Below are 22,467 nucleotides of genomic sequence, written 5' to 3'. Positions count from 1 at the left end.
AAGCAAAAGACAGCAGGGTTTGTTCTCTGCTTCCCATGAGCAGCCATGGTCGGCCACTCCCGAGGAGCAGGGCTTGGGTCCGCGGGACGGTTCCTCAGCAGGCAGCCATCAGACAATGAATGCCCCCCTCCTGCTCCCTGCCTCAGCTTTTAGAGCTGAGCTGACCTCCCATGGTCTGCAATGTCCCTTGGGTCAGTTGGGCTCAGCTGGCCTACTTGGGTCCCCTGCCAGGCTCTTGCCCTCAGCTAAGGAAGGAATGTCCCAGTGTTGGTGCTGTGCTCATGTTGCTGTAGAATTTAGGTGCTGAAAAAATCTCCCGGAGCAGTTAATTAGGGGTGAGATAAGAAAGGGTTTATTTTGTGAAGGCAGAAGATGGTACAAGACGTGCGCCCCTGTGCCCAAGAGGTTACATTTTATAACACCATCCATCCAATCCCAAATGTGTCCACCCTGTGGCCTTTACTCTGGACCACCCCAGGTCTACCCCCTGAAAAGGGGTCTGGGGTGCATTTTGAGACCCTCTGTTCATCCCATCTTCACCAGCATCAGAGCACAAAGGGTACATAGTCACCCAGTTTTTGACCATGTTCTGTGGTTTAGGCCCTGATATGCTGTTCTGCCAACAATCTAGGCCTTGCCTTGACAAAAGACTAAACATTTCTGCTGTAGTCAGGGGTAGGAGTGATATAGGGAGCATAGAATGGGGTAAGAGGGTTAAGGAATGTGTAAACAAGGGTGCTACAGGGAAAGGGCCAAGGGAGGGAGGGTTGCTGCTTTTAAAATCTACTTATGAAACTTACAAGGCTTAGAAAAATAAAAACCATTAGAGGCTTAAGGCATCACTCAGCAGTGGCCAAAACACTGGTGTGTTCTCAACACCCTTCCAGCTGCCAATGCCAAGCCCAGCCCTGGGAGGGCTGCTGTGGGGAACTGAACTGCAACTCAGCCAGACCCAACCCAAATATCTCTGCACATATTCTATAGAATCCATCCTTAGGTGTTGTATGATAGATCTGTAAGATATTACAACTAATAAGCAATAATAAGGCAAGTGTCCTCCTTAGGGACACCACCCTCCCCAACCTACTGCCTGGGTTTGTTCCTTGGGGGTCTCTGCAGCAGCAAGCACAGCCCCACACTGACTGCTCTGGGCTGTGCAGGCATTTGTGGTTCTGCCTGTCTCACACACACCCCCAACCTTGGGATGGATCTGGATGTGACTGGATGTGATGTCACAGGGGAGCTGTGATATCACGGGGAGATGTGATGTCACAGGGACGATGTGATGTCACAGGGGAGGATGTGATATCACAGGAGAGGTGTGATGTCATATATGGATGTGAAGTCATAGAGATGTGATGTCACAGAAAGGATGTGACGTCATAGGAATGATGTGACATCATAGGGATGATGTGATGTCACAGGAAGGATGTGATGTCACAGGAAGGATGTGATGTCAGAGGGGAGGATGTGATGTCACAGAGATGTTATGATTTCACAGAAGAGGTTTGATGTCATATGATGGTTGTGATGTCATAGGGGAGTTGTGATGTCACAGGGGAGGATGTGACATCACAGAGATGTTATGATTTCACAGAAGAGGTTTGATGTAATATGATGATTGTGACGTCATAGGGGAGATGTGATGTCACTGTGGAGGTGTGATGTCAGAGGGGAGCTGTGATGTCACGGGGAAGATGTGATGTCATGGGGAGATGTGATGTCACATGAGAGCTGTGATGTCACAGGGGAGGATGTGACATCACAGGGATTATATGATATCACAGGAGAGATGTGATGTCATATGATGACTGTGACGTCATGAGGGAGCTGTGATGACACAGGAAAGATGTGATGTCACAGGGGAGCTGTGATGTCGCAGGAGAGCTGTGATGTCATGGGGAGGATGTGATTTCACAGGGATGATATGATGTGATGTCATATGATGGATGTGATGTCATAGAGAATCCTTGATGTCACAACAAAGATGTGATGTCACAGGGGAGCTGTGATGTCACATGGGAAGTGTGATGTCACAGAAATGGTATGATGTCATATGATGGATGTGTCACCATAGGGGAGATGTGAAGTCACAGGGCAGCTGTGATGTCACAGTCGAGCACGGGATGTTACAGGGATGATATGAGATCTCAGGAGAGATGTGATGTCACAGGAAGGATGTGATGTCACAGGGCAGCTGTGATGTCATGGGGAGGTGACAAGGGCCAAGAATGCACTCAGATTGGGTCTCAGCTGCATTACGTTTGTTCCGTCCAGCATTGCAGTAAATATTTCCTTAGAGTTGTTTACATTCCTCTGCAACTTCAGAGCTGCAACTGCTCAAATTCAAGGCCTACCATCCAGTCGTTTCCCACAATTCCTCCTTTTTGTTTTTAAATTGAAAAATAAGGCTTGGGAGAAATTCTGACCAATTACTCGTTGAACACAAGATATCAAACAGGGGACACATAATAAAATACACAAAACTTCTTCTGCAAATGAAACTTCATTTAACTCAGGGTTATGTGTCTCTTATTTTTTGTCTAAAGGTGCTTATGCATATGTGAGGTAATATAGTTTATGCATTTGTGAGCAAAACCAGAATATATTAATAATCATATATTCACACATTCACATGCATACATTCACACAACTTTCATGCGTGATGGCCATCACTTCATGCTCTCACACAAACATATTTTTGAGTTGTATTTTACTGTGTTTTCTGGTTGTGAGCTGAAAAATTATCATTCTTGTGTTTTGCCCTCAGGTGAGTAAGATCTAATTATGTATTTCTTGTTTTTATGAAAGTATAACTTGGAAAACATAAACATATTTCTGCTTCACGTTCAATTCAAAACCCAAATACATACAAACATTCTTATAGTTTAAAGATAAATATATACTCCTTCTATTTTTAAAGCAAAACACACACTTTTCTATGCAAATGGGCTTTTGGACTTCAAAGAGAACTTGTCAGTAGTTATTACAAAAACTTCAAAAGCTCTACTTCTCCACCACTTTCATGTATGCATCTTAAAACAATTTTGACTGTTTACATAAACAACTTCAAAAAAACAGTTAGTAGGACCATCTCATGAACCTGTGTTTCCTCACTCCCTCCCCATCCCTTTTTTTTTTTTTTTTTTTGTACCTAAATTAAACTGTTAGGTTAGTTGTTACATGAATAAAAAGCCTTGCTTTGTTGACTTTGAGCTTAGTGTCCTGTGTAAGGACAGGTTTTTATATAAGTTGCCTGTGGCGTGCTGTATCTCAGGGGTCTGTCTTAACATCATCTTCTTTTTCACTGTTTCTGTCAAATGTTTTTGGAGGGTTGTCAACTAGGCACAAAATACCAATTAATCTCAAGTTATACAAGATGATTGTGTCAGGGACAAAGTTCCCGTCTATCAGCGCTTGCATCATCCAGTTAAGCACAAATACATTCCCACCGCATGGTCTGTGGTTGGACCATGCCATTGTTGAACAACTTAAACAGTGTATTGATGAAAAACAAGGAAAACAACATAAAATATCCACAACAAAGGACTCATAGTAAAAGCGTAGACAATAATCTCTTTGTAACCATATCCATCTTTAGTGAAGAGATTGGAATAGGTTCCAGCTGTTCCTGCATCATTGGGTCAGCCAGGGTCACTTGCATGCTATGCTGTGGCTGTAAGTAATCATAATCTCTTTGCAGTCAGCATACAGGGGGTCAGCATCCTACTTTTGAACGTAAACTTAGTTTCCAAGTTGGAACAGATGAATAGGAGTGCTCAATCTCACAGGTCCAGAGCACAGAATGAACTTGTAGAATTTCTGCAAAGTAGAGCCTGGACTATTAAACAATTTTCACAAAAGAATTTCAAATTTCAGAATTTTTGTAACTTGGCTGTATGAGAGGAATTTAGGTTCTATAGCACGAAGTGGTTGGCTGTCAGTTACTAATAAAAGGCTGTAGAGAATCATGTAGGACAAAGCAGGTAGTGCAATACAATCAGGCACCAGGCACTGTCACTGCTTGTGTTAAATGGTCAAGGCCTGTGTGCTGTGAAGAACCCAAGAGCATGAAGAGCATGAAGAAAAATATCCAGGGCATGATCAAAATTCACTCAACGAAGGCATTCAGTAAAGCAATGCACAAGTTAGACAAAACATTCAAACAACTTAAACCAACCATCATGCTATGAAGTTAGCAGTCTAATAAAGATTGCAGGCATGATGCGAGCTGGGGCCTATGGGGGGACTAGACACTTTCTTTGCTTTTCAGCACAGGCCCCTTCTTCCGTGAGGCCCAGCCCCCCTTGCACTGTTATTTATAATCTTGTGTGGACTCCTAAACTAAGAGGTTTCCTTCATATGTTGCAGTAGTTAGAGAGGAGAGAGAGAGATTCAAAACAATCCTTGCCACTTGCTATAAAGCCACTGGGACAAAACATATATAAACAACACCCATCTTCATGAAAGACAATAAAACATAATATCAATAACTATAGTATTGCCTGGCAACCTGACAGCAGTATTCAAACTATACAAGCAATCCACCCTTTCAAAGCCTTTCCAGTCTGGATATGATACAGAAGTTTGAGTTTGTTTTTCAAATTTTAGCTAATTCATAATACAAATTCAATTATATTATAACCCTCTATACTGGAGAAAAATGCAAGTTTTGACTCTAACTCTGATCCTCGCCCACCAGCAATACAACACCACATACAGAAAGAATAAGTTAAAACACATTGTTGGTGACAGAGACTTTCTTAACTCTGTAATAGTAGATTCAGGGATCTATTAGGGCAAGAGGCCTGCTATATAAGAAAGAAAAAACCAATGCATTTTGTTCTTCAAGATGCATGGCCTGCATTGAATGGCTAATGCATGGCTGTAGTTATTGTTCTGATTAATACAAAGATGACAAAAGCAATTAGAACAGTTTCTCTCATTTACTGTGTTCTGCATCATCTTCTCAGTCTCGGGCTTGGCTCACCAGAGCCACAGATTGGCTCCTCTTATTCATGAGAATTACTAATGATAGATTGAGAGTGAATACTTTTGGATTTGTGATATAACTAAACAAATAAGGATCACTTGAAGGCATATTAAAGGTATTGCTAGTCATATTAATTACAACATCGGGTGCATCTCAGGTCTTTTCAATACAGACTATACATTTTTTGCACTTGGGATCAAATTAAAGATTTAGTTTTGTTTTCTCTCTTTTTCCAAAATTCTAATCAAGGATGGAGAAGGCCAGATTCCAGCTTGCAGCTGGTTCATTAGATGTGATCTATATTATCTGCTTGTATTTTTAGGGTTTTTTTGTCTATGAAATTCTGGTAAGAGAACAAAATTCACAACATAAGCAGCACAAAGGAGAGCAAATAACTCGTTGTAAGATCATGTAAAAATCAGCTGAGTAAACTTTTTAAACACAGTTCTAAAGATGTGATCAGCATAATGCCGACCCAGGGTAAGGCCTCTGGCTTTAATCCTTTTATACCACTTGTATTCACAGCACCAGCTGTGGGGGTGCTTCAAGAAGACAGTTCCCCCACTCCTGCAGACTGAGGGTCTAGAGAAACCCTGAGCAAAGTACACACAGAACCTGACAGGGTCACTCCACTGTCACGGTCACTTCTCAGTTTATAACAGGGAGATAGAAAGATGTTTTATCTAAGAGTTAAGGAAATCCTCAGCCTGATGGCTTTCCATTTATCTTATTTGCAAAGCTGTAGTTTTTAGAAAGCAGGGGGGTTCTATTCCCCCCCCCAACCCCGAGACACTGGTAATTTAAACTTTTTTGAGTTCGGACAGAGGAGGTTTAAGCCTCCCACTCGGTTCCTAGGCAACAAATTATCTCTATTGTTTGAGCTACTAACACCTTCTCTCTTTCTCTGCTAAGGCAAAGGCCAAGTTTTGCAAGAGGGCTTTTTATCCTTTTTGTCAAAACCCTGTGGGTTTTTTTGTTTTTTGTTTTTTTTTTTTTTTTTTTTCTGAATACAAAGTTTTGGCAGAAGGTTTTTATAGGGGTACAATACAATCAAGAAGGCGTTTCACTAAAACTTTTGTACAAAGCCTCATTTCCCGGAAAAACTCCCTAAAACTGTCTGCATACTAGCTTGCAGTTAAACGCAATTCTTTGGTTTTAAGTTATCTCCAGGTGTTTAGAAGGACTAAAGAGAGAGATTTTGCTTTCTTTTCTCAACCACTTACATGCTTGGTTTCTGCGGGGCAAATCCCCGGTCTCTCCCTAATTTCCAAATGGCAGGAGTTAAAGATGGAAACGAGAACTATGGAAAGGTGTGTACCTGTTTGTTTTAAATACTTATTCCCCAAGAGTAACAGAAAAGGGAAAGAAGACTCTTTGGTTTCTCTTTCTGACTGCAGCCTCTCCTGCCGTTCTAACGGGAGGAGAGCCTCCCGGACTCTCATCTCTGGGGTTTAACAGTGACTAACAAACTTATGGTCGCTTCTCCACACACACACAACCCCCAACACACACACACGCCAGCACGGTACCGTCAGCAACACTGTGAGCTCACGGCGACATTGGACACACAACGCAATTAACAGGAGAGTTAACAGAGATACGGGAAGGCAGTTCTCTAGCCTGCCTCTCCTGTCAAGGAGAAGTGGCACTTTGTCGGGGTTGCTCTGTTCTTGTTTCCCTCTGGGGCTGCTCCGTTCCTGGCTTTTTCGTGCATTGCTGCTGCCGGGCTGTCCTCTCGCCGGCTCCCGGGCACTCCGGCCCTACCCGTGCGGCGCTGCCAGCTCTGCTTCACCACGCCCTTAGGATTCTCCAGCAGCCGGAGTGGCTCTCTGGTGTTCGTCTGCACCACAACTCTGCGCGGGGTGGCAGCGGCCACGACTGGAACTCACACTGTTCGATCGGTGCAGTGCACGCTGGGCAGGGATGTGCTACCCCTTCCAGCAGGGCGACTGCATGGCCGAAAAGTCTCCTATCAGCGGCAAGGAGGGGTGGCCTTTCTCTTTTTACTGTCTCTGAGGGTGATTTGCTGGGTTTTTCTTTATTTTCTGGCTTGAAGGGTGGTGATTTTTTAGAAGCATGATCTTTTGAAGTTTTAAAGACCGTTCGCCACAGTTTCAGGATGCTGGCAGCCTGCTTAAGAGACTCAGTGGCTGCATTAAAAAGCACTCTCCCTGCAGAGTCCCAAATGTCTGTACCAAATGCTGACTGAGCATCTACCCCATTTCTTTTACACCAACTATATAAGGTGCAGAGCACACATTTCTGATATCGCACACCGTGCTTCTCTAGTATCTCTGTTAGCACTATGCCAGCAGATTCCTCCTCCACGGATATCTGTGCTTCCATTATTTATTCCCCAGTGGCTCACCTTCTTTCCAGGTGTCTGTAGGTCTTGACTTACTTTTCGGCTCTAAGGTCCACCGACAAATGCTACATTGGGGTTCCATCCTCACTGCTCTGAGGTCCACAGTCACTGCTCTCAGATCCACGGCAATAAATCCCCTCCCTACTGCTCTAAGGTCTGTGGCACATCCTCTGCAATAAATCTTCTCTGTCACCGCTCTAAGGTGCACTGTCTTATGCAAGGAATTCTCCTTGCAGTAAATCTTCTGCGCAATAAATCACGTCGGGGTTCACCGTTTGACAACGGCCAAGAATGCACTCAGCAGGGAAAGGCACACGGCTACTTTATTGCTCTCAAGTGTTTCTTTTATACTCTTTGTATACTATCGTGCTACAACATAATTGATTAAAAGTCTCAAACATAAAACACTGTACATACTTTCATTGGTAACACAGAAGACACTGTACATACTTTCATGGTGACACTACACACATTTGGATTGGTGACCTTTGGTCTCGGCTGCATTATGTTTGTCCCATCCAGCATTGCAGTAAATATTTCCTTAGAGTTGTTTACATTCCTCTGCAACTTCAGAGCTGCAACTGCTCAAATTCAAGGCCTACCATCCAGTCCTTTCCCACAGGGAGGTGTGATGTCATAGGGGAGATGTGATGGCACAGGGACAATATGATGTCACAGGAGGACAGGACGACACAGGGATTATATGATATCACGGGAGAGGTGTGATGTCATATGATGGATGTGACACCACAGGGCAGATGTGATGTCACAGGGGAGCTGTGATGTAGCTCTGCAGAGCCCTGACAGTGCCACTGCAATCCCAAGCTGCATTGCCTGGGTCAACCCTCAGCACAGCCAAGGCCACAACCCTTCCTGAAAGGTGTCCCTTCTGGGCAGGGCCAGGGGGACAAACCCCTCCATCTGTCCCTGCACATGTTGTGTCCAATTCTCATTCCCCACTTAGGGACAAAGTCAGGTTACATTGGGTGTTAAGCTTGGCATTTGCTTCACTCTTTGTACTTCCAACACACACACCCCCCAGTCTGGGCAGAGTCTGGCCCCCCAGAGAACACAAGACCTGACTAGTTGTGGCTCCTGCTGCAGTGGCTGGAACTTGGGCCACGATATGTGCCAGGAGCAGAGAGGTCCCTCCCCACAGAAACTTCTTGGCCATGGAGTTCTTAAGAAAACGGGACAGGCTGTGGGGATCACTTGCAGGGCACAGCCAGGGACGTGTCTTGACCAGCCTCCTGTTTAACAGGACCAGCTTTTTCATCCTCTTTGCTCTCTGTTTTCTCATGCTTGTTCCTCCAGTGACCATTGTAATTCTACCCTTGCTTTGGTTCTTTCCTAGACATCCCATGACAAGTCTTGCCCAGTCCCCAAATCCCCTTTCTGTCTGCCCATCATGAGTCTCAGAGCCCAAGGCCGAATCCCCCCTCCTCAGCTGCAAGGTCACCCTGAGAGGTTCTGCCATTGACCCACTTGCTTAAAGTTTCATACAGATACCTTGGAACTTCCTTGGAATTAATTTGTTACCTTTTGAGCTTAGAATGGCTTCTTCAAAAACATGGTAATTCATGTCCTCAACATGGAAATACTTTGGAGAAGGAGTTTGGGAAATTAGACTCAAAGAATCCCAGAATGGTTTGGCTTGGAAGGGATACAAAAGCTCATGTGGTCCAAACTCCTGCACATAGACAGTGACATCTTCACTAATTGAGGCTGCTCAAAGATCCTGACCTTGGAAAAATCCAGGGATGGGACATCCTCTTCTCTGGGAACCTGTTGCAGTTCTTGCCAGCCCCATTGGCAAATATTTCCTCCTATTATCCAATATAAAGCTCCCCTATTCCAGTTTAAATCCATTGCCCCATATTCTGTCAATACAGGCCTTGGTAAAACATATGACTGTGACTATCTCAGACTATGAGCACAATGTTTTCATCTGCAAACACCTTGGAGAGTGCTCAGGGATGTCCCTACAAAAAGTTTGTCCCCATCTTTCTCAGAAGCCTCTGTGGTGGTGCATCCTCCCCCCATTCTCCTCAGGTCTGGTTGATGATCTCAGGAGCTCCTGACAAGCCTTGACCAAACCAGCTGAGCAATGAAGAGCCCCTGAACTGGATCTTCCAGGGGTGTGGGGAAGTGTCCCTGGACTGGACCAGGTATTCCTGGATGATAAAGGTGGGAACAATCCGGAGTGGGACAGCAGGGGAACACAGGATAATCAGTCATCCCATAAAAGCCTTGGAACATTCCCTGCCTGTATTGTAGCCCAAATGGACCAGATTGGATAGAATTCCCAAATATTTTGGAAACTCCAGTCATTCCTGACACCAGGATGGAAATTCAGCAGATAACTAAAGCCAGTCACCTTGGGAGCCCACAGCCAGTGGGGCTGAGGGAGGCCCTGGCAGCTCCCCAGAAACCTCCCTCTCAGTGGGACACCTCTGGCAGCCTCTCCCAGCTCGGGAACCCTCCAGTTTGCAACACTCCAAAGACCGGCGCTGATGCCCAGGACAATTCTGATCCCCTCAACAAACACTCCTCCAGCTGGGACCCTTGTCTGGTGGCAAACACAAAGGGATTTGGGGGAGTGTTTCCCTGAAACAAGGAGAATTTGGAGAGGGACCTTTCCACACCCAGCTATTGATGTGTCCACACATCTCTGCCTGGGTGTGGGTGTGAATTGACTGTGGTGTGAATGTTGTTATTGTGAATCTATAATTCAGTCATTGTTAAAATTGTAGCAAATGCTATTGAATCACTTGATAACTGTTAAACTGGTCAATAATTAAATGCTAGTAATCTCTTTTGCCCCCTTATATTTGTGTCAAAATCCTTTGCACCCTGACCCTCTTGCATCCCAAGGCTCTGTGTAAATCATTCTCTTTCTTAAAAAAATATATATTTTTTGTGACGTCCACTTTAAAATCTTCCTCCTTAGGTAAACCATAAAACAACTCCAATTAGTTGTTGACGTCTTGAGGACAATTAAAGAAAGAAAAATAATTTGTTTTTCAATGTTTTAATGGGTCCCACAGTTGTTCGGAGTTGCATCAGCTGTCAGTCCAAGATGGGCCATGTCAGAACTGGTGAGGTTGGGGGGTGAGGAGCAAGGTGGATCATACAGGGTCAGTCTGGATCTCCTGAGGAGACACTCAGCATCAAAATCACTCAGAGAACACCTCTATCACCTCTTCTCTGAACTAAAATATATCCATTCTTTGATTTCAAAAAAAAGTACAAACTTTGAAAACTTGTTTTGAAATTGCCTTGAAGACAATTAAAGGAAGACAAAGAGATCCTGAGGGATTTCTGGAATTTAATGAGCCCCACGGTGCGTTTGCAGCCCAGCCCATGATCCTGAGGTACTGAGAGAAGATTGAAGCAGCTGCTGAAGAAGTCAGAAGCCAAACTCCAAGTGCCTTGAAGCATTGCTGGGCCCCACTGAGGGCAGGCACTGCCAAAGCCTCCCCAGGGACTCCTTGGTAGCAGCTCCTTGGAGTCCAGGAGTGCAGGCAGACAAAGGCTCTGGGCAGGCCCCTGCAATGCTGAGCAAAGCCTGCCTTGGTTTTGTGGAGCACAAAGGCCAAGGCCTGAGCCCCAGGCCCTGGCCCAGCAGATCCTGTCCCTCCCAGCTGGCTCAGGGCTGTTTGGGGGGCACTGGGATGGGAGGGGGAGGAACAACAAAGGCCCAAAACTGGGCAACCCCTGCCAGGCTCCTGAGGGAGGGGCGAGGCAGAAACCAAGGGCAGAACCTGCCAGGCAAGTTGGTTGTGGTGGCCTGAGTGGCAGAGGCAGCTGCCAGAGGCAAGGGGACAAAGGCCTGGGTGCCTTTGGGCCTTGCAGCCCTGCCAGAGCCCTTGGCCATCTCTCCTGCAGGCTGTCCTGCCCTGGCCCTGCTGCTGCTCTGGCCTTGCAGGCTGCACACACCCCTCCTGCTTTCCCACCCCCCTCCCAGCAGCATTTCTAGACCCTCCCTGATGTCTCTGCACCAGCTCTGCCTGTTCCCTGGAACACAAAGCCATGGGCTGATCCTGACTCCCTCTGGGTCACCTCTTTCAGCACAAGGGGCCCCATTGAGTGACATTTCTTTTTCCTCACCTTCAGTATGAACCTTCAGTACTACTCTTTGTGGAGATTTCATTCTATTTCCAATATGGAGAAAAGCTCCATTCTGTCAGATCTCCTCTAGATCCTCTCCAGTTCTTCCTCATTCCTCCAGAATGGGGAACCTCACACCCAGACAGACCAGTCCCGATGTGGTGACCCCAGGGCTGAGTCCAGGGGGGTGACAACTCCCTTGTCTGGGTGCCCACACTCCCCCCAAGGCAGCCCCATGTGCAGTTGGCCTTAAATCAAGGGGCCATTCTGATTCTTTGTAACGTCACAGAATCAAGTGGCACCGTGACACTGCAGGGCCTCATGGAACCAAAGGAATGCAGGGACACTGTGGAATCTCATGGAACCAAGGGACCATTGTGACAAGGGCCCATTCCATGACTCTTTGGAACAAAAGGAACTCTGAGACATCTCAGAACCCCGTGGAACCAAGGGGCCACTGTGCCTCCCCAGAACTCCATGGAATCAAGCAGAGCCGCTGCCTCCCCCCCGCCACTGCACGGACCGGAGTCGCCGGCTCTGCCCCGCTTGGACACCTCTGGAGTCAGGGTGTTCTTGGGCAGCACAACTGATCTCAGACCAGAGAGTTTCCCACATTTTGCTTTGCCCCCTCTCTCCCCTGGTTTTGTTTTTTTTTCTTTGTTCATTCAGAGGGAAAAGGGGGAAGGGAGGCACATGTTGATCCCTGTTTTTATCTCTTTACAAAAGGGAGTTGGGGCAGATGGATAGAGAGGAGGCAATTTCTCTCTGCTGTTGCTTTGAACTGTTCTGTTGGTATTGCTGGTTTTGCTGCTATATTTCTTGTCAGTAAACTCTTATTGTTTTCACCTCTACCTCCTTATATTTTGTCTCCTTGTACTTACTGGTGGGGAATAAAAGAGGAGTGAATTAATTTTATTGGAGTTCCCACCCCAATATGTGTCTTTAAACCAGGACAGGTTGCTCAAGGGCTCCCTGAAATTTGCCATCATCCACAAAGGACTTGAAAATACATTTTGTCCCATTGTACAGAGAGATAATAAAGATGTTCTCTAGTGGTGTTCAAGGGCTGGTCACTGAGGGATTTCACCAGGAAGTTGCTGCCAAGAGGACTTTGTACCATGGATTTTATTTGACACTCTTCATTCAGCCAACTTCCCACCCACCACATCTTCCACTTCTTCAGTCCAGCTGTCACCAGTCTGGCCATAAGGAGACCACAGGAGACCATGCTAGGGGCCTTGATAAAGTCTGGACACACAACATCCTCTTCTATTCCCTCCCACAGGGGTTCTGCAATCCCTGCCTTGTCCTTCCCATGTCTGGCAATGGCTGCAGCAGGACTTGCCATATCGCCTTTCCTGCTGAGCCTGAGCAGTCGGGAACTCTTCCAACCCTCCTTGCTGCCCTGTTTGCAGACTGGTTCCATGTCTGCCTTTGCCAAGGCCCCAGGAAGCTCTGGGCTGGCTCTGGCCTTTCCAAGGGTTTGGGAGAGGTCTCCCAGTGACACTGCCCAGCCTTCTCAATAGCCCTGACACCAAAACCTTTTCAACATCCCACACTTCCAGAGGAGTGCCCAGGACACAAAACAGGTTGTCCTGGTGGTTCTGGAGAATAAGAAGGGATTTATTCCTCAAGGCCAACCCCTCCAATTGGATTTGAGTGCAGCTGAAAGGTTTCCTCAGCACTTTCCCCGGTGCCTCCCTGCCCTGAAGGTTTCTGGCCATCAGGCTGGAGCTGAGGGGGTTGGGCAGGTGCCTGAGGAGGGGGTAGAACAAGGGCTGTGTCCAACTGTGCCAGGAGGGCTGTGCTGGGCAAGGAGGAGGAGGCTGCAGAAAACAGTGGCACTGGGGAGGTGAGAGGAGCAGGTGGAGAGACCTTGTGCCTGCCCACGCTGGGCAGGAGCTGCCCCAGGATGGCAGCTCTGAAGCACTCCCAGGATGTCCCTGTGAACAGGAGGGGAAGACTGGATGTGAAAATGGAACCTGGAAGCAGAGAGCAGGAGTGTCATGGGGACACTGCAGGAGAGTTCCAGCCCTGGAGCAAGGTCACACAAGAAGTGACCCAGTCCATGCCCTGCCCTCAGAAGATCCCACAGCATCCTGGAGGTGCTGTAAGGGAGCCCAGCTCTGCTTCACAAGTTCCCAGGCCTGTCCCTGTCTGTGCTCCAAGGGCTTCCAGCCCACAGGACTGTGCTCAGAGAGCACTCAGGCCTTACAGCGAGAAAGGGGCTCAGGAGGACAGTGTGGAAGTGGCAAGAGAGCAGCTCTGCAAAGACCAAGCACTGCTGCTCCCTGGCAGTGCTGCTGGGCTGGGATTATTGTCCCATTCCTGTTTGCAAATACCCCCTGTCCTGCAGTGTGCTGTCCTTTAGGAACATCGAAGAAGAAGGGTCTTGGACAAAGAAGGCACTGCAGGGTTCTTTATTTTGTTTAAATAGTCAGAGAGCACAATTCATCATTTATACATCTCTGGGTCAAATTCAATGGGTAGACACTAAATTAGAAGACAGATGCATAATAATATTTAATTGCACAGAAAATTTTTGCAAGAATCTATTGACCTCAAAGAAAAACCTGAGCAGGAAGGCTGGGCCATTAGTGAGTCGCATTCTGAATGCTATGCACCAGACAACCGGCACTTTACTGCTCCTGAAAAGAATCCAGTCATCATTTTTCTCAGAGCATCCTTGAGCTCCTGATTCCTGAGGCTGTAGATGAGGGGGTTCAGTACTGGAGGAACCACTGAGTATAGAATTGACAGGGCAAGGTCAAGGGATAGGGAGGAGATGGAGGGGAGTTTCAGGTGGGAAAATATGCCAGTGCTGAGGAACAGGGAGAGAACAGCCAGGTGAGGGAGGCAGGTGGAAAAGGCTTTGTGCCTTCCCTGCTGAGAGGGGATCCTCAGCACAGCCCTGAAGATCTGCACATAAGAGAACACAATGAAAACAAAACAACCAAACCCTGAACAGGCACTAACCACCATGAGCCCAATTTCCCTGAGGTAGCCTGAGTGTGAGCAGGAGAGCTTGAGGATGTGTGGGATTTCACAGAAGAACTGGCCCAGGGCATTGCCCTGGCACAGGGGCAGGGAAAATGTATTGGCTGTGTGCAGCAGAGAATAGAGAAAGCCAGTGGCCCAGGCAGCTGCTGCCATGTGGGCACAAGCTCTGCTGCCCAGGAGGGTCCCGTAGTGCAGGGGTTTGCAGATGGCAACGTAGCGGTCGTAGCACATGATGGTGAGGAGGGAAAACTCTGTTGCAAGGAAGAAGAGCAGCAAAAAGACCTGGGCAGCACATCCCTTGTAGGAGATGGTTCTGGTGTCCCAGAGGGAATTGTGCATGGCTTTGGGGACAGTGGTGCAGATGCAGCCCAGGTCTGTGAGGGAGAGGTTGAGCAGGAAGAAGCCCATGGGGGTGTGCAGGTGGTGGTCACAGGCTACGGCGCTGAGGATGAGGCCGTTGGCCAGGAGGGCAGCCAGGGAGATGGCCAGGAAGAGCCAGAAGTGCAGGAGCTGCAGCTCCCTCCTGTCTGCGAGTGCCAGGAGGAGGAACTGGGGCATGGAGCTGCTGTTGGGCATTTGCTCCTTCCTAAGAGTATTTCAATCTGTTGAGGAGGAAAAAGTCACTGCTGAGTTAGACCAGGCTTCTGCAGCCAAACATTACACATCTCACAGCCACCCCACTCTCAGGCTCTCTCTACTCACTCAGACCTCCCTGCAGCTCCCTCCCCTGAGCTCTCTGGCTTTTGCTGGCTGAGGGCAGCATTGGAAGCAGTAAATCCGTGTTGGGCTCCCAAAGACTCCTTCTTGCTCTGCTGACAGAGGGAACTTGGAATGCAGGGTGACCTCAAATTAAATGTACTCGTGATACATTAAAGAACTTCTCAGCTTTGCTGTTTGCAATTTGCCCAAATGAAGGACTGAGCTGAAAGAATACTTTGTATTTGTTCACTTACTTGCACCTGCTACAGTTCAGAGTGGATGTGGAATTTTGAAATCCCTGACATTTCTATTGCACTGCAGGTCAAGTCTTGTGGGTTCTGAGGGGCACAGGGATAGTCCCTTAGTGCAGAGAGAAGAGCTGCTCTGCCCATCAGTCCTGGGCTCAGGTGCGCTGTGTTGGCAGCTTGGAGCTGGAGGAGCATCACACTCAACTGTTCCCCTACAGAGAAACTGCACAGAGATCCAGGAATCCATGTCCAAAGAACAGATTGACACACTCCTCACCTTTTCATCTCTCCCCTCCCAGACTCAGACACAAAACACTCATTGCAGCTGCCCAGAGCATTTCCATGGATTTAGCACTGAGGAGTTTTCTCCATGGGGATCCTGTGCAGCACAGAGATACTGTGGCTGAGCTGTGCCCTTCTGGAGGGCACCTGCAGCCCTGCAGGACACCCAGGCAAACAGCTGAATAACCTGAAGGTGCCTGGAGGGCACTTGGCTCCCACAGACACATCCCCACAGCAGCACCCAAAGGGTTTGTGTCTGGACAGGAATCTGCCCCCCCCAAAACCCCACAGTGGCTCAGAAAAGCCACTGGTGAGAACAAGGAGAGCCCAGGCAGCAGGGGATGGCAGTGAAATGCCACAGTGCTGCTGCCAAGGGAGGAGGGACACAGAGAGACAGCTGGAAATCAGGGCCTTGTCCTTGCCTGGGCTCTGGCTGCTGCAGGGCAATGCACAGCCCAGCCCCCGTGGGCCTGAGGGCACAGGCTCTGCTTAGGCTGGGAAAGGAACCCGGGGAGGAGCTGCTCAGGGAAGGGGTCTGTGCCACAGGGACAGCAGGGAGGGGCCCACATCCCCCTGCCCAGCCCTTGTGGCAGCAGCTGCCTCTCCCTGCCTGCCTGTCTCTGGGTGAGGAGCTGTTCCTGCCAGCAGCCCCTGCCTGTGCCCAGCTCAGCTCCCTGCCAGTGCTGCCAGAGCCATCCCCAGCCCAGTGCCCAGGGGCAGCTCTGCCTGGGCAGGGGCTGCAGAGCAGATCCCAGACAGCCTGTGGTGGTTGGGAAGGGGGAGGTGTTCTGGGGGGATGTGCTTCCTGAGAAGGGCCCCTGGAAATGGCAGGAGGTGGAGCGAAAGCTGTGAGGAGCCCTGAGCCTGCAGCTGAAGGGCCCTGCCCAGCCCTGCCATGCCCTGAGGGGTCACTCCTTCATTCCTTCCACCAACCTCTTCTCCCTGCAGGGCCGTGGCAGCTCCTTGGCCGGGCTGAGAGCTGACCCTGGCAGGCAGCAGAGTCCCTGCCCCAGCACACAGAGCCCTGGGGGCAGGACCCTGCTCTGCACCACAGCCCTGGGCACCCCTGGCTGCACCCCCACCTTCCCACCCCACAGCCAGCCCTGCCACAGGGAACCTTCTGGCCCTGGGCCTCTGATGGGGCAGCAGCAAGTCCTGCTCTGCAGCAGCTTCTCCTGCTGCACCCCAGGAAATCCAGCAGAGCCATCCTGACACCTCCTGCCACTGCTGCCATTTGGCAGCTGGGAGAGGCACTTGCAGGAACTCACCTGCACTGCTCTGCAGCCACAGCCTGACCGTGGCAAAGGGCTGGCAAGGTTCCTCCCCTGAGCAGCTCTGCCCTGTCCTCCCACCCCAGGATCCCTTGAACCTCCTGCTCCCTTCTCCTCTCTGCCCTTGCTGCCTGCAGCTCCTGCCCTGCTCTGCCATATGGCCACTTACTCTGCACTGCAGCAACTGGGAGAGTCCTGCTGAAAGATCCTGGAAGCTGTGGGATGTGGCAGCTTTAGGAGATGCCTCTAGGAAGGCAAGTTGAACTTTCCCACAGCCAGAGAATTCTTCCTTCAAATCCTGGGAAGGTTTCTCCTGTAGTGAGAGCTCAGTGACCTCCCAGCCCAGGCTGCCTCTCATCTCTCTGCCTTCTCTCCTGTGCCCTGGGTGCTGCAGGCAGTGCCCTCAGCCCTGCTGGGCTGTGCAGAGGAACTGCTCACCAGCAGAGCTGTCTCTTTGAAACTCTTCTTGCTTGCCAGGAGCAACCTGTGTGCCAGGAGCCCGGCCCAGCTCAGCAGCACAGCAACAGCCCCAGGCATTTCATGACCCTCAGGGGGTTTGATGTTGTTTACATGACACTCAGTCCCTGAGAGGAAGTTCAAACAACTTTTCAAGAAGTCAAAGTGAGATGGAAACACTAAAGTTTGTCATAGTGCTAATGAGTCTCACTGAGGGACACAACTGAGAAAGTGTCCCCAGGTTCCAGTTAGAGCAGAAAATGGCAGTGATGACAAGGATGGACAAGCAAGGGAAAGGTGGCTCTGATGCTGAGGAAACCTGGATGTGTTTCATTAATCTGAAGGGGCAAGGCCTTACCACCAGCCCTTGGGAAGGCAGATCCTGTCCCTGCCTCATTCCTCAGGGCTCTTCCTGGGGCACTGGGATGTGGGATGTGCAATGCCAAGGGCAGGACCATGGGGTGGCACCTGCCAGGCTGCTGAGCAGGGACAAGGAGGCCATGAGGCCCCAGGGCTGCAAGGGCCACTCCCCTCCTCCTGGCATCAGGGGCACAGACAGCAGCCATGGCCAAAGGCCTGCAGAAGGTGGCTGTGTCAGGGCCTTTCAGCTTCTCCCCATCCCTGTCTCCTCTCCAGCCCAGGCTGTCCTACGGTGTCCATGCCCTGCCCCTTTCCCTGCAGGCTGTCGTCATCCCCCCGGCTGCCCCACCTGGCTGGCACCTTCCTGCACTGACATCTCTGCGTCCTCCCTGGCTCTTCCTGCACACACAAAGCCTTGGGCTCATCCAGACTCCTTCTTTGTGACATATTGCACCACAACACTGACCTTGGAGGGAAATTTCTGACTTCTTGTCCCCAGTCTAGGCCACCCCAACTACCCTTGGTGGCACTAGTTCTTTCTTAGGCTGTTTTCTGACAGGAAGAAAAGTTCCACCAGCTCTCACACCCCCCTTCCAGATCTCTCAGGCTACTCCTCTACTGTCCTCAATCTTCACACCACTGACCCCTGAGTCCTCAGCCTCTATATATGGGTCATGTGCTTGAGGCCCCAAATTCCTTCCTGGGAGATCTCTGGGACCTCTCCAGGTTTTGGAAGATGACAAAAGAGTGCTTTTATCCCAGGAAACACAGAGGGACACTTTTTTCCAAGGGTTGTCTTGGCAGAATGAGGCACAATCTCTTTAAACTTTCTGGGACAAGGGAGCTCCGAGCTCTGGGTACGGAGGGAGGTCCAAGTGCCAACCACTGGAGTGGGAGCTACAAATCATCAGGTCTTGTGTTCTTTGGAGGGCCAGACACTGGTGAGAGTAGTGTGTGTGTGCACATGGGAGGACTTGAAGGGCACAGTCTCAAAACACTGTCAAAGCAGGAAAATGCCATAAGGCACCACAACACATAAGCACTGGTGGCAAACAGGAAGGCATTTAATTCCAAGGCCTAAAGGGAGGTGAAGCTTTGGAAGTAGCCCCCAGGACAGAATTGCACTGTGCAGACTGTGGGAAAGAGCAGACAGCCCCAACAGGAAGCCAGGGCTGGTAAGGCAGGTCTGGGGAACCCATCCAGGCAAACATTCCCACCTGTAGACTGGAAGTACAACAGGCAAAACTCCCACCATGGCAAGCTGTGGGAAAGGAAGCAAGTCCTTGTAGACGTGCCAGCCCAAGCTGTGGGAACAGCATCTACCCCCCTGAATACCCGGGGCTTGGGCTGTATAAAAGTGATAGCCCAGAAGCACAACTTGGGGACCCTCCACCGAGCAGAGCAGGGTGAAGAAGGACCAGTGGGAGCCTCAGGGATCTCCATGGTGTGATACATTTACTTAATCTCTGTCTCTCTCTCACTGGCTTCCCACTGCCCCCTTCTTCTCTTTCTCTCTCTTTCTATTTCTTTCTTTCTCTCCCTCCTATTTACTGTTAAATCAAAGCTGGACTGCTGACTTTGGCACATGGTCTCCTTTGCAGCTGAATTTGGGCAGAGGCGTCTTTTAATAATGGGAACCTGAGAGTATCCTTGAGGTTTTACAGTGTGGGAATGGCCACTAGATTCCATGAGGTTCCACAGAGTCACAGGGTCCATTTGGCTTCATAAGGCTCTGTAGTGTGATAATGGACCCTTGATTCCATGGGTTTGCAAAATGTCTTAGGACTCCTTTGGTTCTAGGAGGCCCCACATATCACAGTGGCCCCTTGGTTCCATGAGATTCCACAGTGTCCCAGGAATCCTTTGGTTCCATGAGCCCTGCAGTGTCACAATGGCCCCTTGATTCCATGAGGTTCCACAGTGCCAATATGGGCTCTTGATTTCTTGAGGTCCACAGTGTCCCGGGGTCCCTTTGTCTCTATGATGCTCTGCAGTGTCACAATGGCCTCTTGATTCTATGAGGTCCTGAAATGTCTCAGGGCTCCCTTGGTTCCATGAGGCCCTTCATGGCACAATGAATCCTTGGTTCCATGAGGTTCCACAGTGTCCCAGGATTCCTTTGATTTCATGAGGCCCTGGAGCATCACAATGGCCCCTTGATTCCATGAGTTTCCACAGTCTCCCAGGGTTACTTTGGTTCCATGAGGCCTTGCAGTATCACAATGGCCTCTTAATTCCATGAGTTTTCACATTGTCACAATGCTCCCTTGATTCCATGAGATTCCACAGTGTCCCAGGGTTCCTTTGGCTCCAGAAGGCCCTACAGTGTCACAATGGCCCCTTTACTCCAGGAGGTTCCACAGTGTCCTTGCTGGAACACACAGGGCTGTAATGTTGTCACCCCTGCAGAGCTGCCTCCAGCTCTGGGCTCCAGCACAGGAAGGACATGGACCTGTTGGAGTGAGTCCAGAGGGGACCAGCAAGAGGATCAGAGGGATGGAGCAGCTCTGCTGTGAGGAAAGGCTGAGAGAATTAGGATTGTTCAGGCTGGAGAAGAGAAGGCTTTGGGGTGACCTAATTGTGGCCTTGCAGTGCCTGAAGGAGCCAACAAGAAAGATGGAGAGAGACTTTGGACAAGGGCCTGGAGTGACAGGACAAGGGGAATGGCTTCACACTGAGAAAGAGAAGGATTAGATGGGATATTAGGAAGAATTTCTGGACTGTGATGGTAGTGAGATCCTGGCACAGGTCGCTCAGAGAAGTTCTGGCTGCCCTATCCCTGGAAGTGTTCAAGGCCAGGTTGGATGGGGCTCTGAGCTCTGAGTCTAGTGGAAGGTGTCCCTGCCCATGGCAGGGGGTTGGACTGAGATGCTCTTTAAGGTTCCTTCCAACCCAAACCATTCCATGATTCTGTGACTGGTGGGGGATGTGGTGGTTGGAGATGATGGGCACAGAGACCCCAAAATGATGGAGTTTTCCATTCGGGGTGGAGGAAGGAGGGGGCAGCAGGACTGACACCTTGGACTGCTGGTGGTCAGACTTTGTCCTGTTTGGGAGACTGACTGATCTGGGTGTGAGTGCGGATGTGCTGGAGGGCAGGAAGGCTCTGCAGAGGGATCTGGACAGGCTGGATCAATAAGGCCAAGTGTCAGGGCCTGCCCTTGGCTCCCAACAACCCCCTGGAATGCTCCAGGCTGGGGGCAGAGGGGCTGGAGAGCTGCTCAGCAGGAAGGGACTTGGGGGTGCTGCTTGACAGCGGCTGGATATGAGGCAGAGTGTGCCCAGGGGGGCAAGAAGGCCAAGGGCATCGTGGCCTTTGTGGAGAAGAGTGTGGCCAGCAGGAGCAGAGAACTGATTGCCCCTCTGTGCTGGGCACTGGGGAGGCCCCACCTGGAGTGCTGTGTCCAGTTCTGGCCCCTCAGTGCCAAAAGGCCCTTGAGGGGCTGGAGCGTGTCCAGAGAAGGGACCGGAGCTGGGGAAGGGTCTGGAAAACATGTCTGCTGAGGGACGGCTGAGGGAACTGGGCTGGTTGAGTGTGGAGAGGGGGAGGCTCAGGGGGGACCTCATTACTCCCTACAATGACCTGAAAGGAGGTTTTAGAGGAGTGGGGGTTGGTCTCTTCTGCAAAGCCTTTAGTGACAGGAAGAGAGGAAATGACCTGAAGTTGCACCAGGCAAGGCTCAGAGAAGATATGAAAAAGGGATGATACTCTGAAAAAAGAATGGCCTGAGCAGTGAAGTGCTTCTTTAAGCTCTCATGTGCTCTGTCTGTGATTTGCACAACACAGGAATGTTCAGCAGTGAAAGATGTGAGATTTTGCTTTGGACTCTTTAGCACCTGCCCTTTCCTGTCTGTTTGTTTGCCTATGGAATACTGCACTGCCTCTGCCTATGGAATACTGCACTGCCTCTGCCTATGGAATACTGCACTGCCTCTGCCTATGGAATACTGCACTGCCTCTGCCTATGGAATACTGCATTACCTCTGCCTATGGGCTTGGGCTTGTCCCCAGCAGCCAACACTGACCCTACGGACCTGTAGCTGCTGCTGTTGGTTCAATCTCTGCAGGAGATGGTTCCTGCAGCCAGGGGATCTCAGCCACTGTTAGTTTAGGCAGCAACACCTCTGGGACTGGATGTTGAACCCCATCATAGGATACCTGATCTAATCATGCAAACAAGTAGGAATCCTATCATACAACTTATATTTGCATCTGAAAGAATTTGTTCATGCAAGTGGATCACTGAAGCCAACAGACCTCCTTACAGGAATGAATATTCAGCAAACACAGCAAACTGATGTTAGGTCAGAATTAATTAGGAGAAAAGATCAAGCCTGGATATATGAGATTTTTCCCTGTGAGACAGATTTGTTTTTCCATTTTGCTTAGTATTGCATTGAGAGTCACATCATAAAACTCTTTTTGAAAGATTTCCTTTATGACAAATTTCAGTCCTTTGGATACAACAGTTGTTATTCTCTCTCCTCCTCCTCTTTCTCTTTCTCTCTCTGTCTTTTCTCTCTCTTCTTTCCCTCCTTTCTCTCTCTCTCTCTCCTCTCTCATCTTTCTTCTCTCTCTCTTCTTTTTCTCTTCTTTGCTTCTTTCCTTCTTTCCACCAGGATTCTTTTCCAATGGGATTTGTTTTATTCTATATCTTCTGTTTCTTTTTCATTTTTCTTCTC

At 49.3% G+C, this 22,467-nt stretch overlaps 1 protein-coding gene and 1 pseudogene across 1 annotated transcript; one reads left to right on the top strand and one right to left on the bottom strand.

The window, feature by feature from the left end:
* LOC135405218 (zinc finger protein 729-like) overlaps window positions 1-22,467 on the top strand; it is a 285,000-nt pseudogene that overhangs the window by 215,438 nt on the left and 47,095 nt on the right.
* LOC135404731 (olfactory receptor 14J1-like) lies at window positions 14,085-15,161 on the bottom strand. The gene has a single exon (XM_064639473.1). It carries the CDS (start codon window positions 15,042-15,044, stop codon window positions 14,085-14,087), a length of 960 nt encoding a protein of 319 aa, XP_064495543.1. The 5' UTR covers window positions 15,045-15,161.

This window comes from Pseudopipra pipra, chromosome W, assembly GCF_036250125.1.
Source record: "Pseudopipra pipra isolate bDixPip1 chromosome W, bDixPip1.hap1, whole genome shotgun sequence".
NCBI lineage: Eukaryota > Metazoa > Chordata > Aves > Passeriformes > Pipridae > Pseudopipra > Pseudopipra pipra.
Note: the sequence above shows the minus strand (reverse complement) of the source record. Positions and strands in the feature narration are given on the sequence as shown.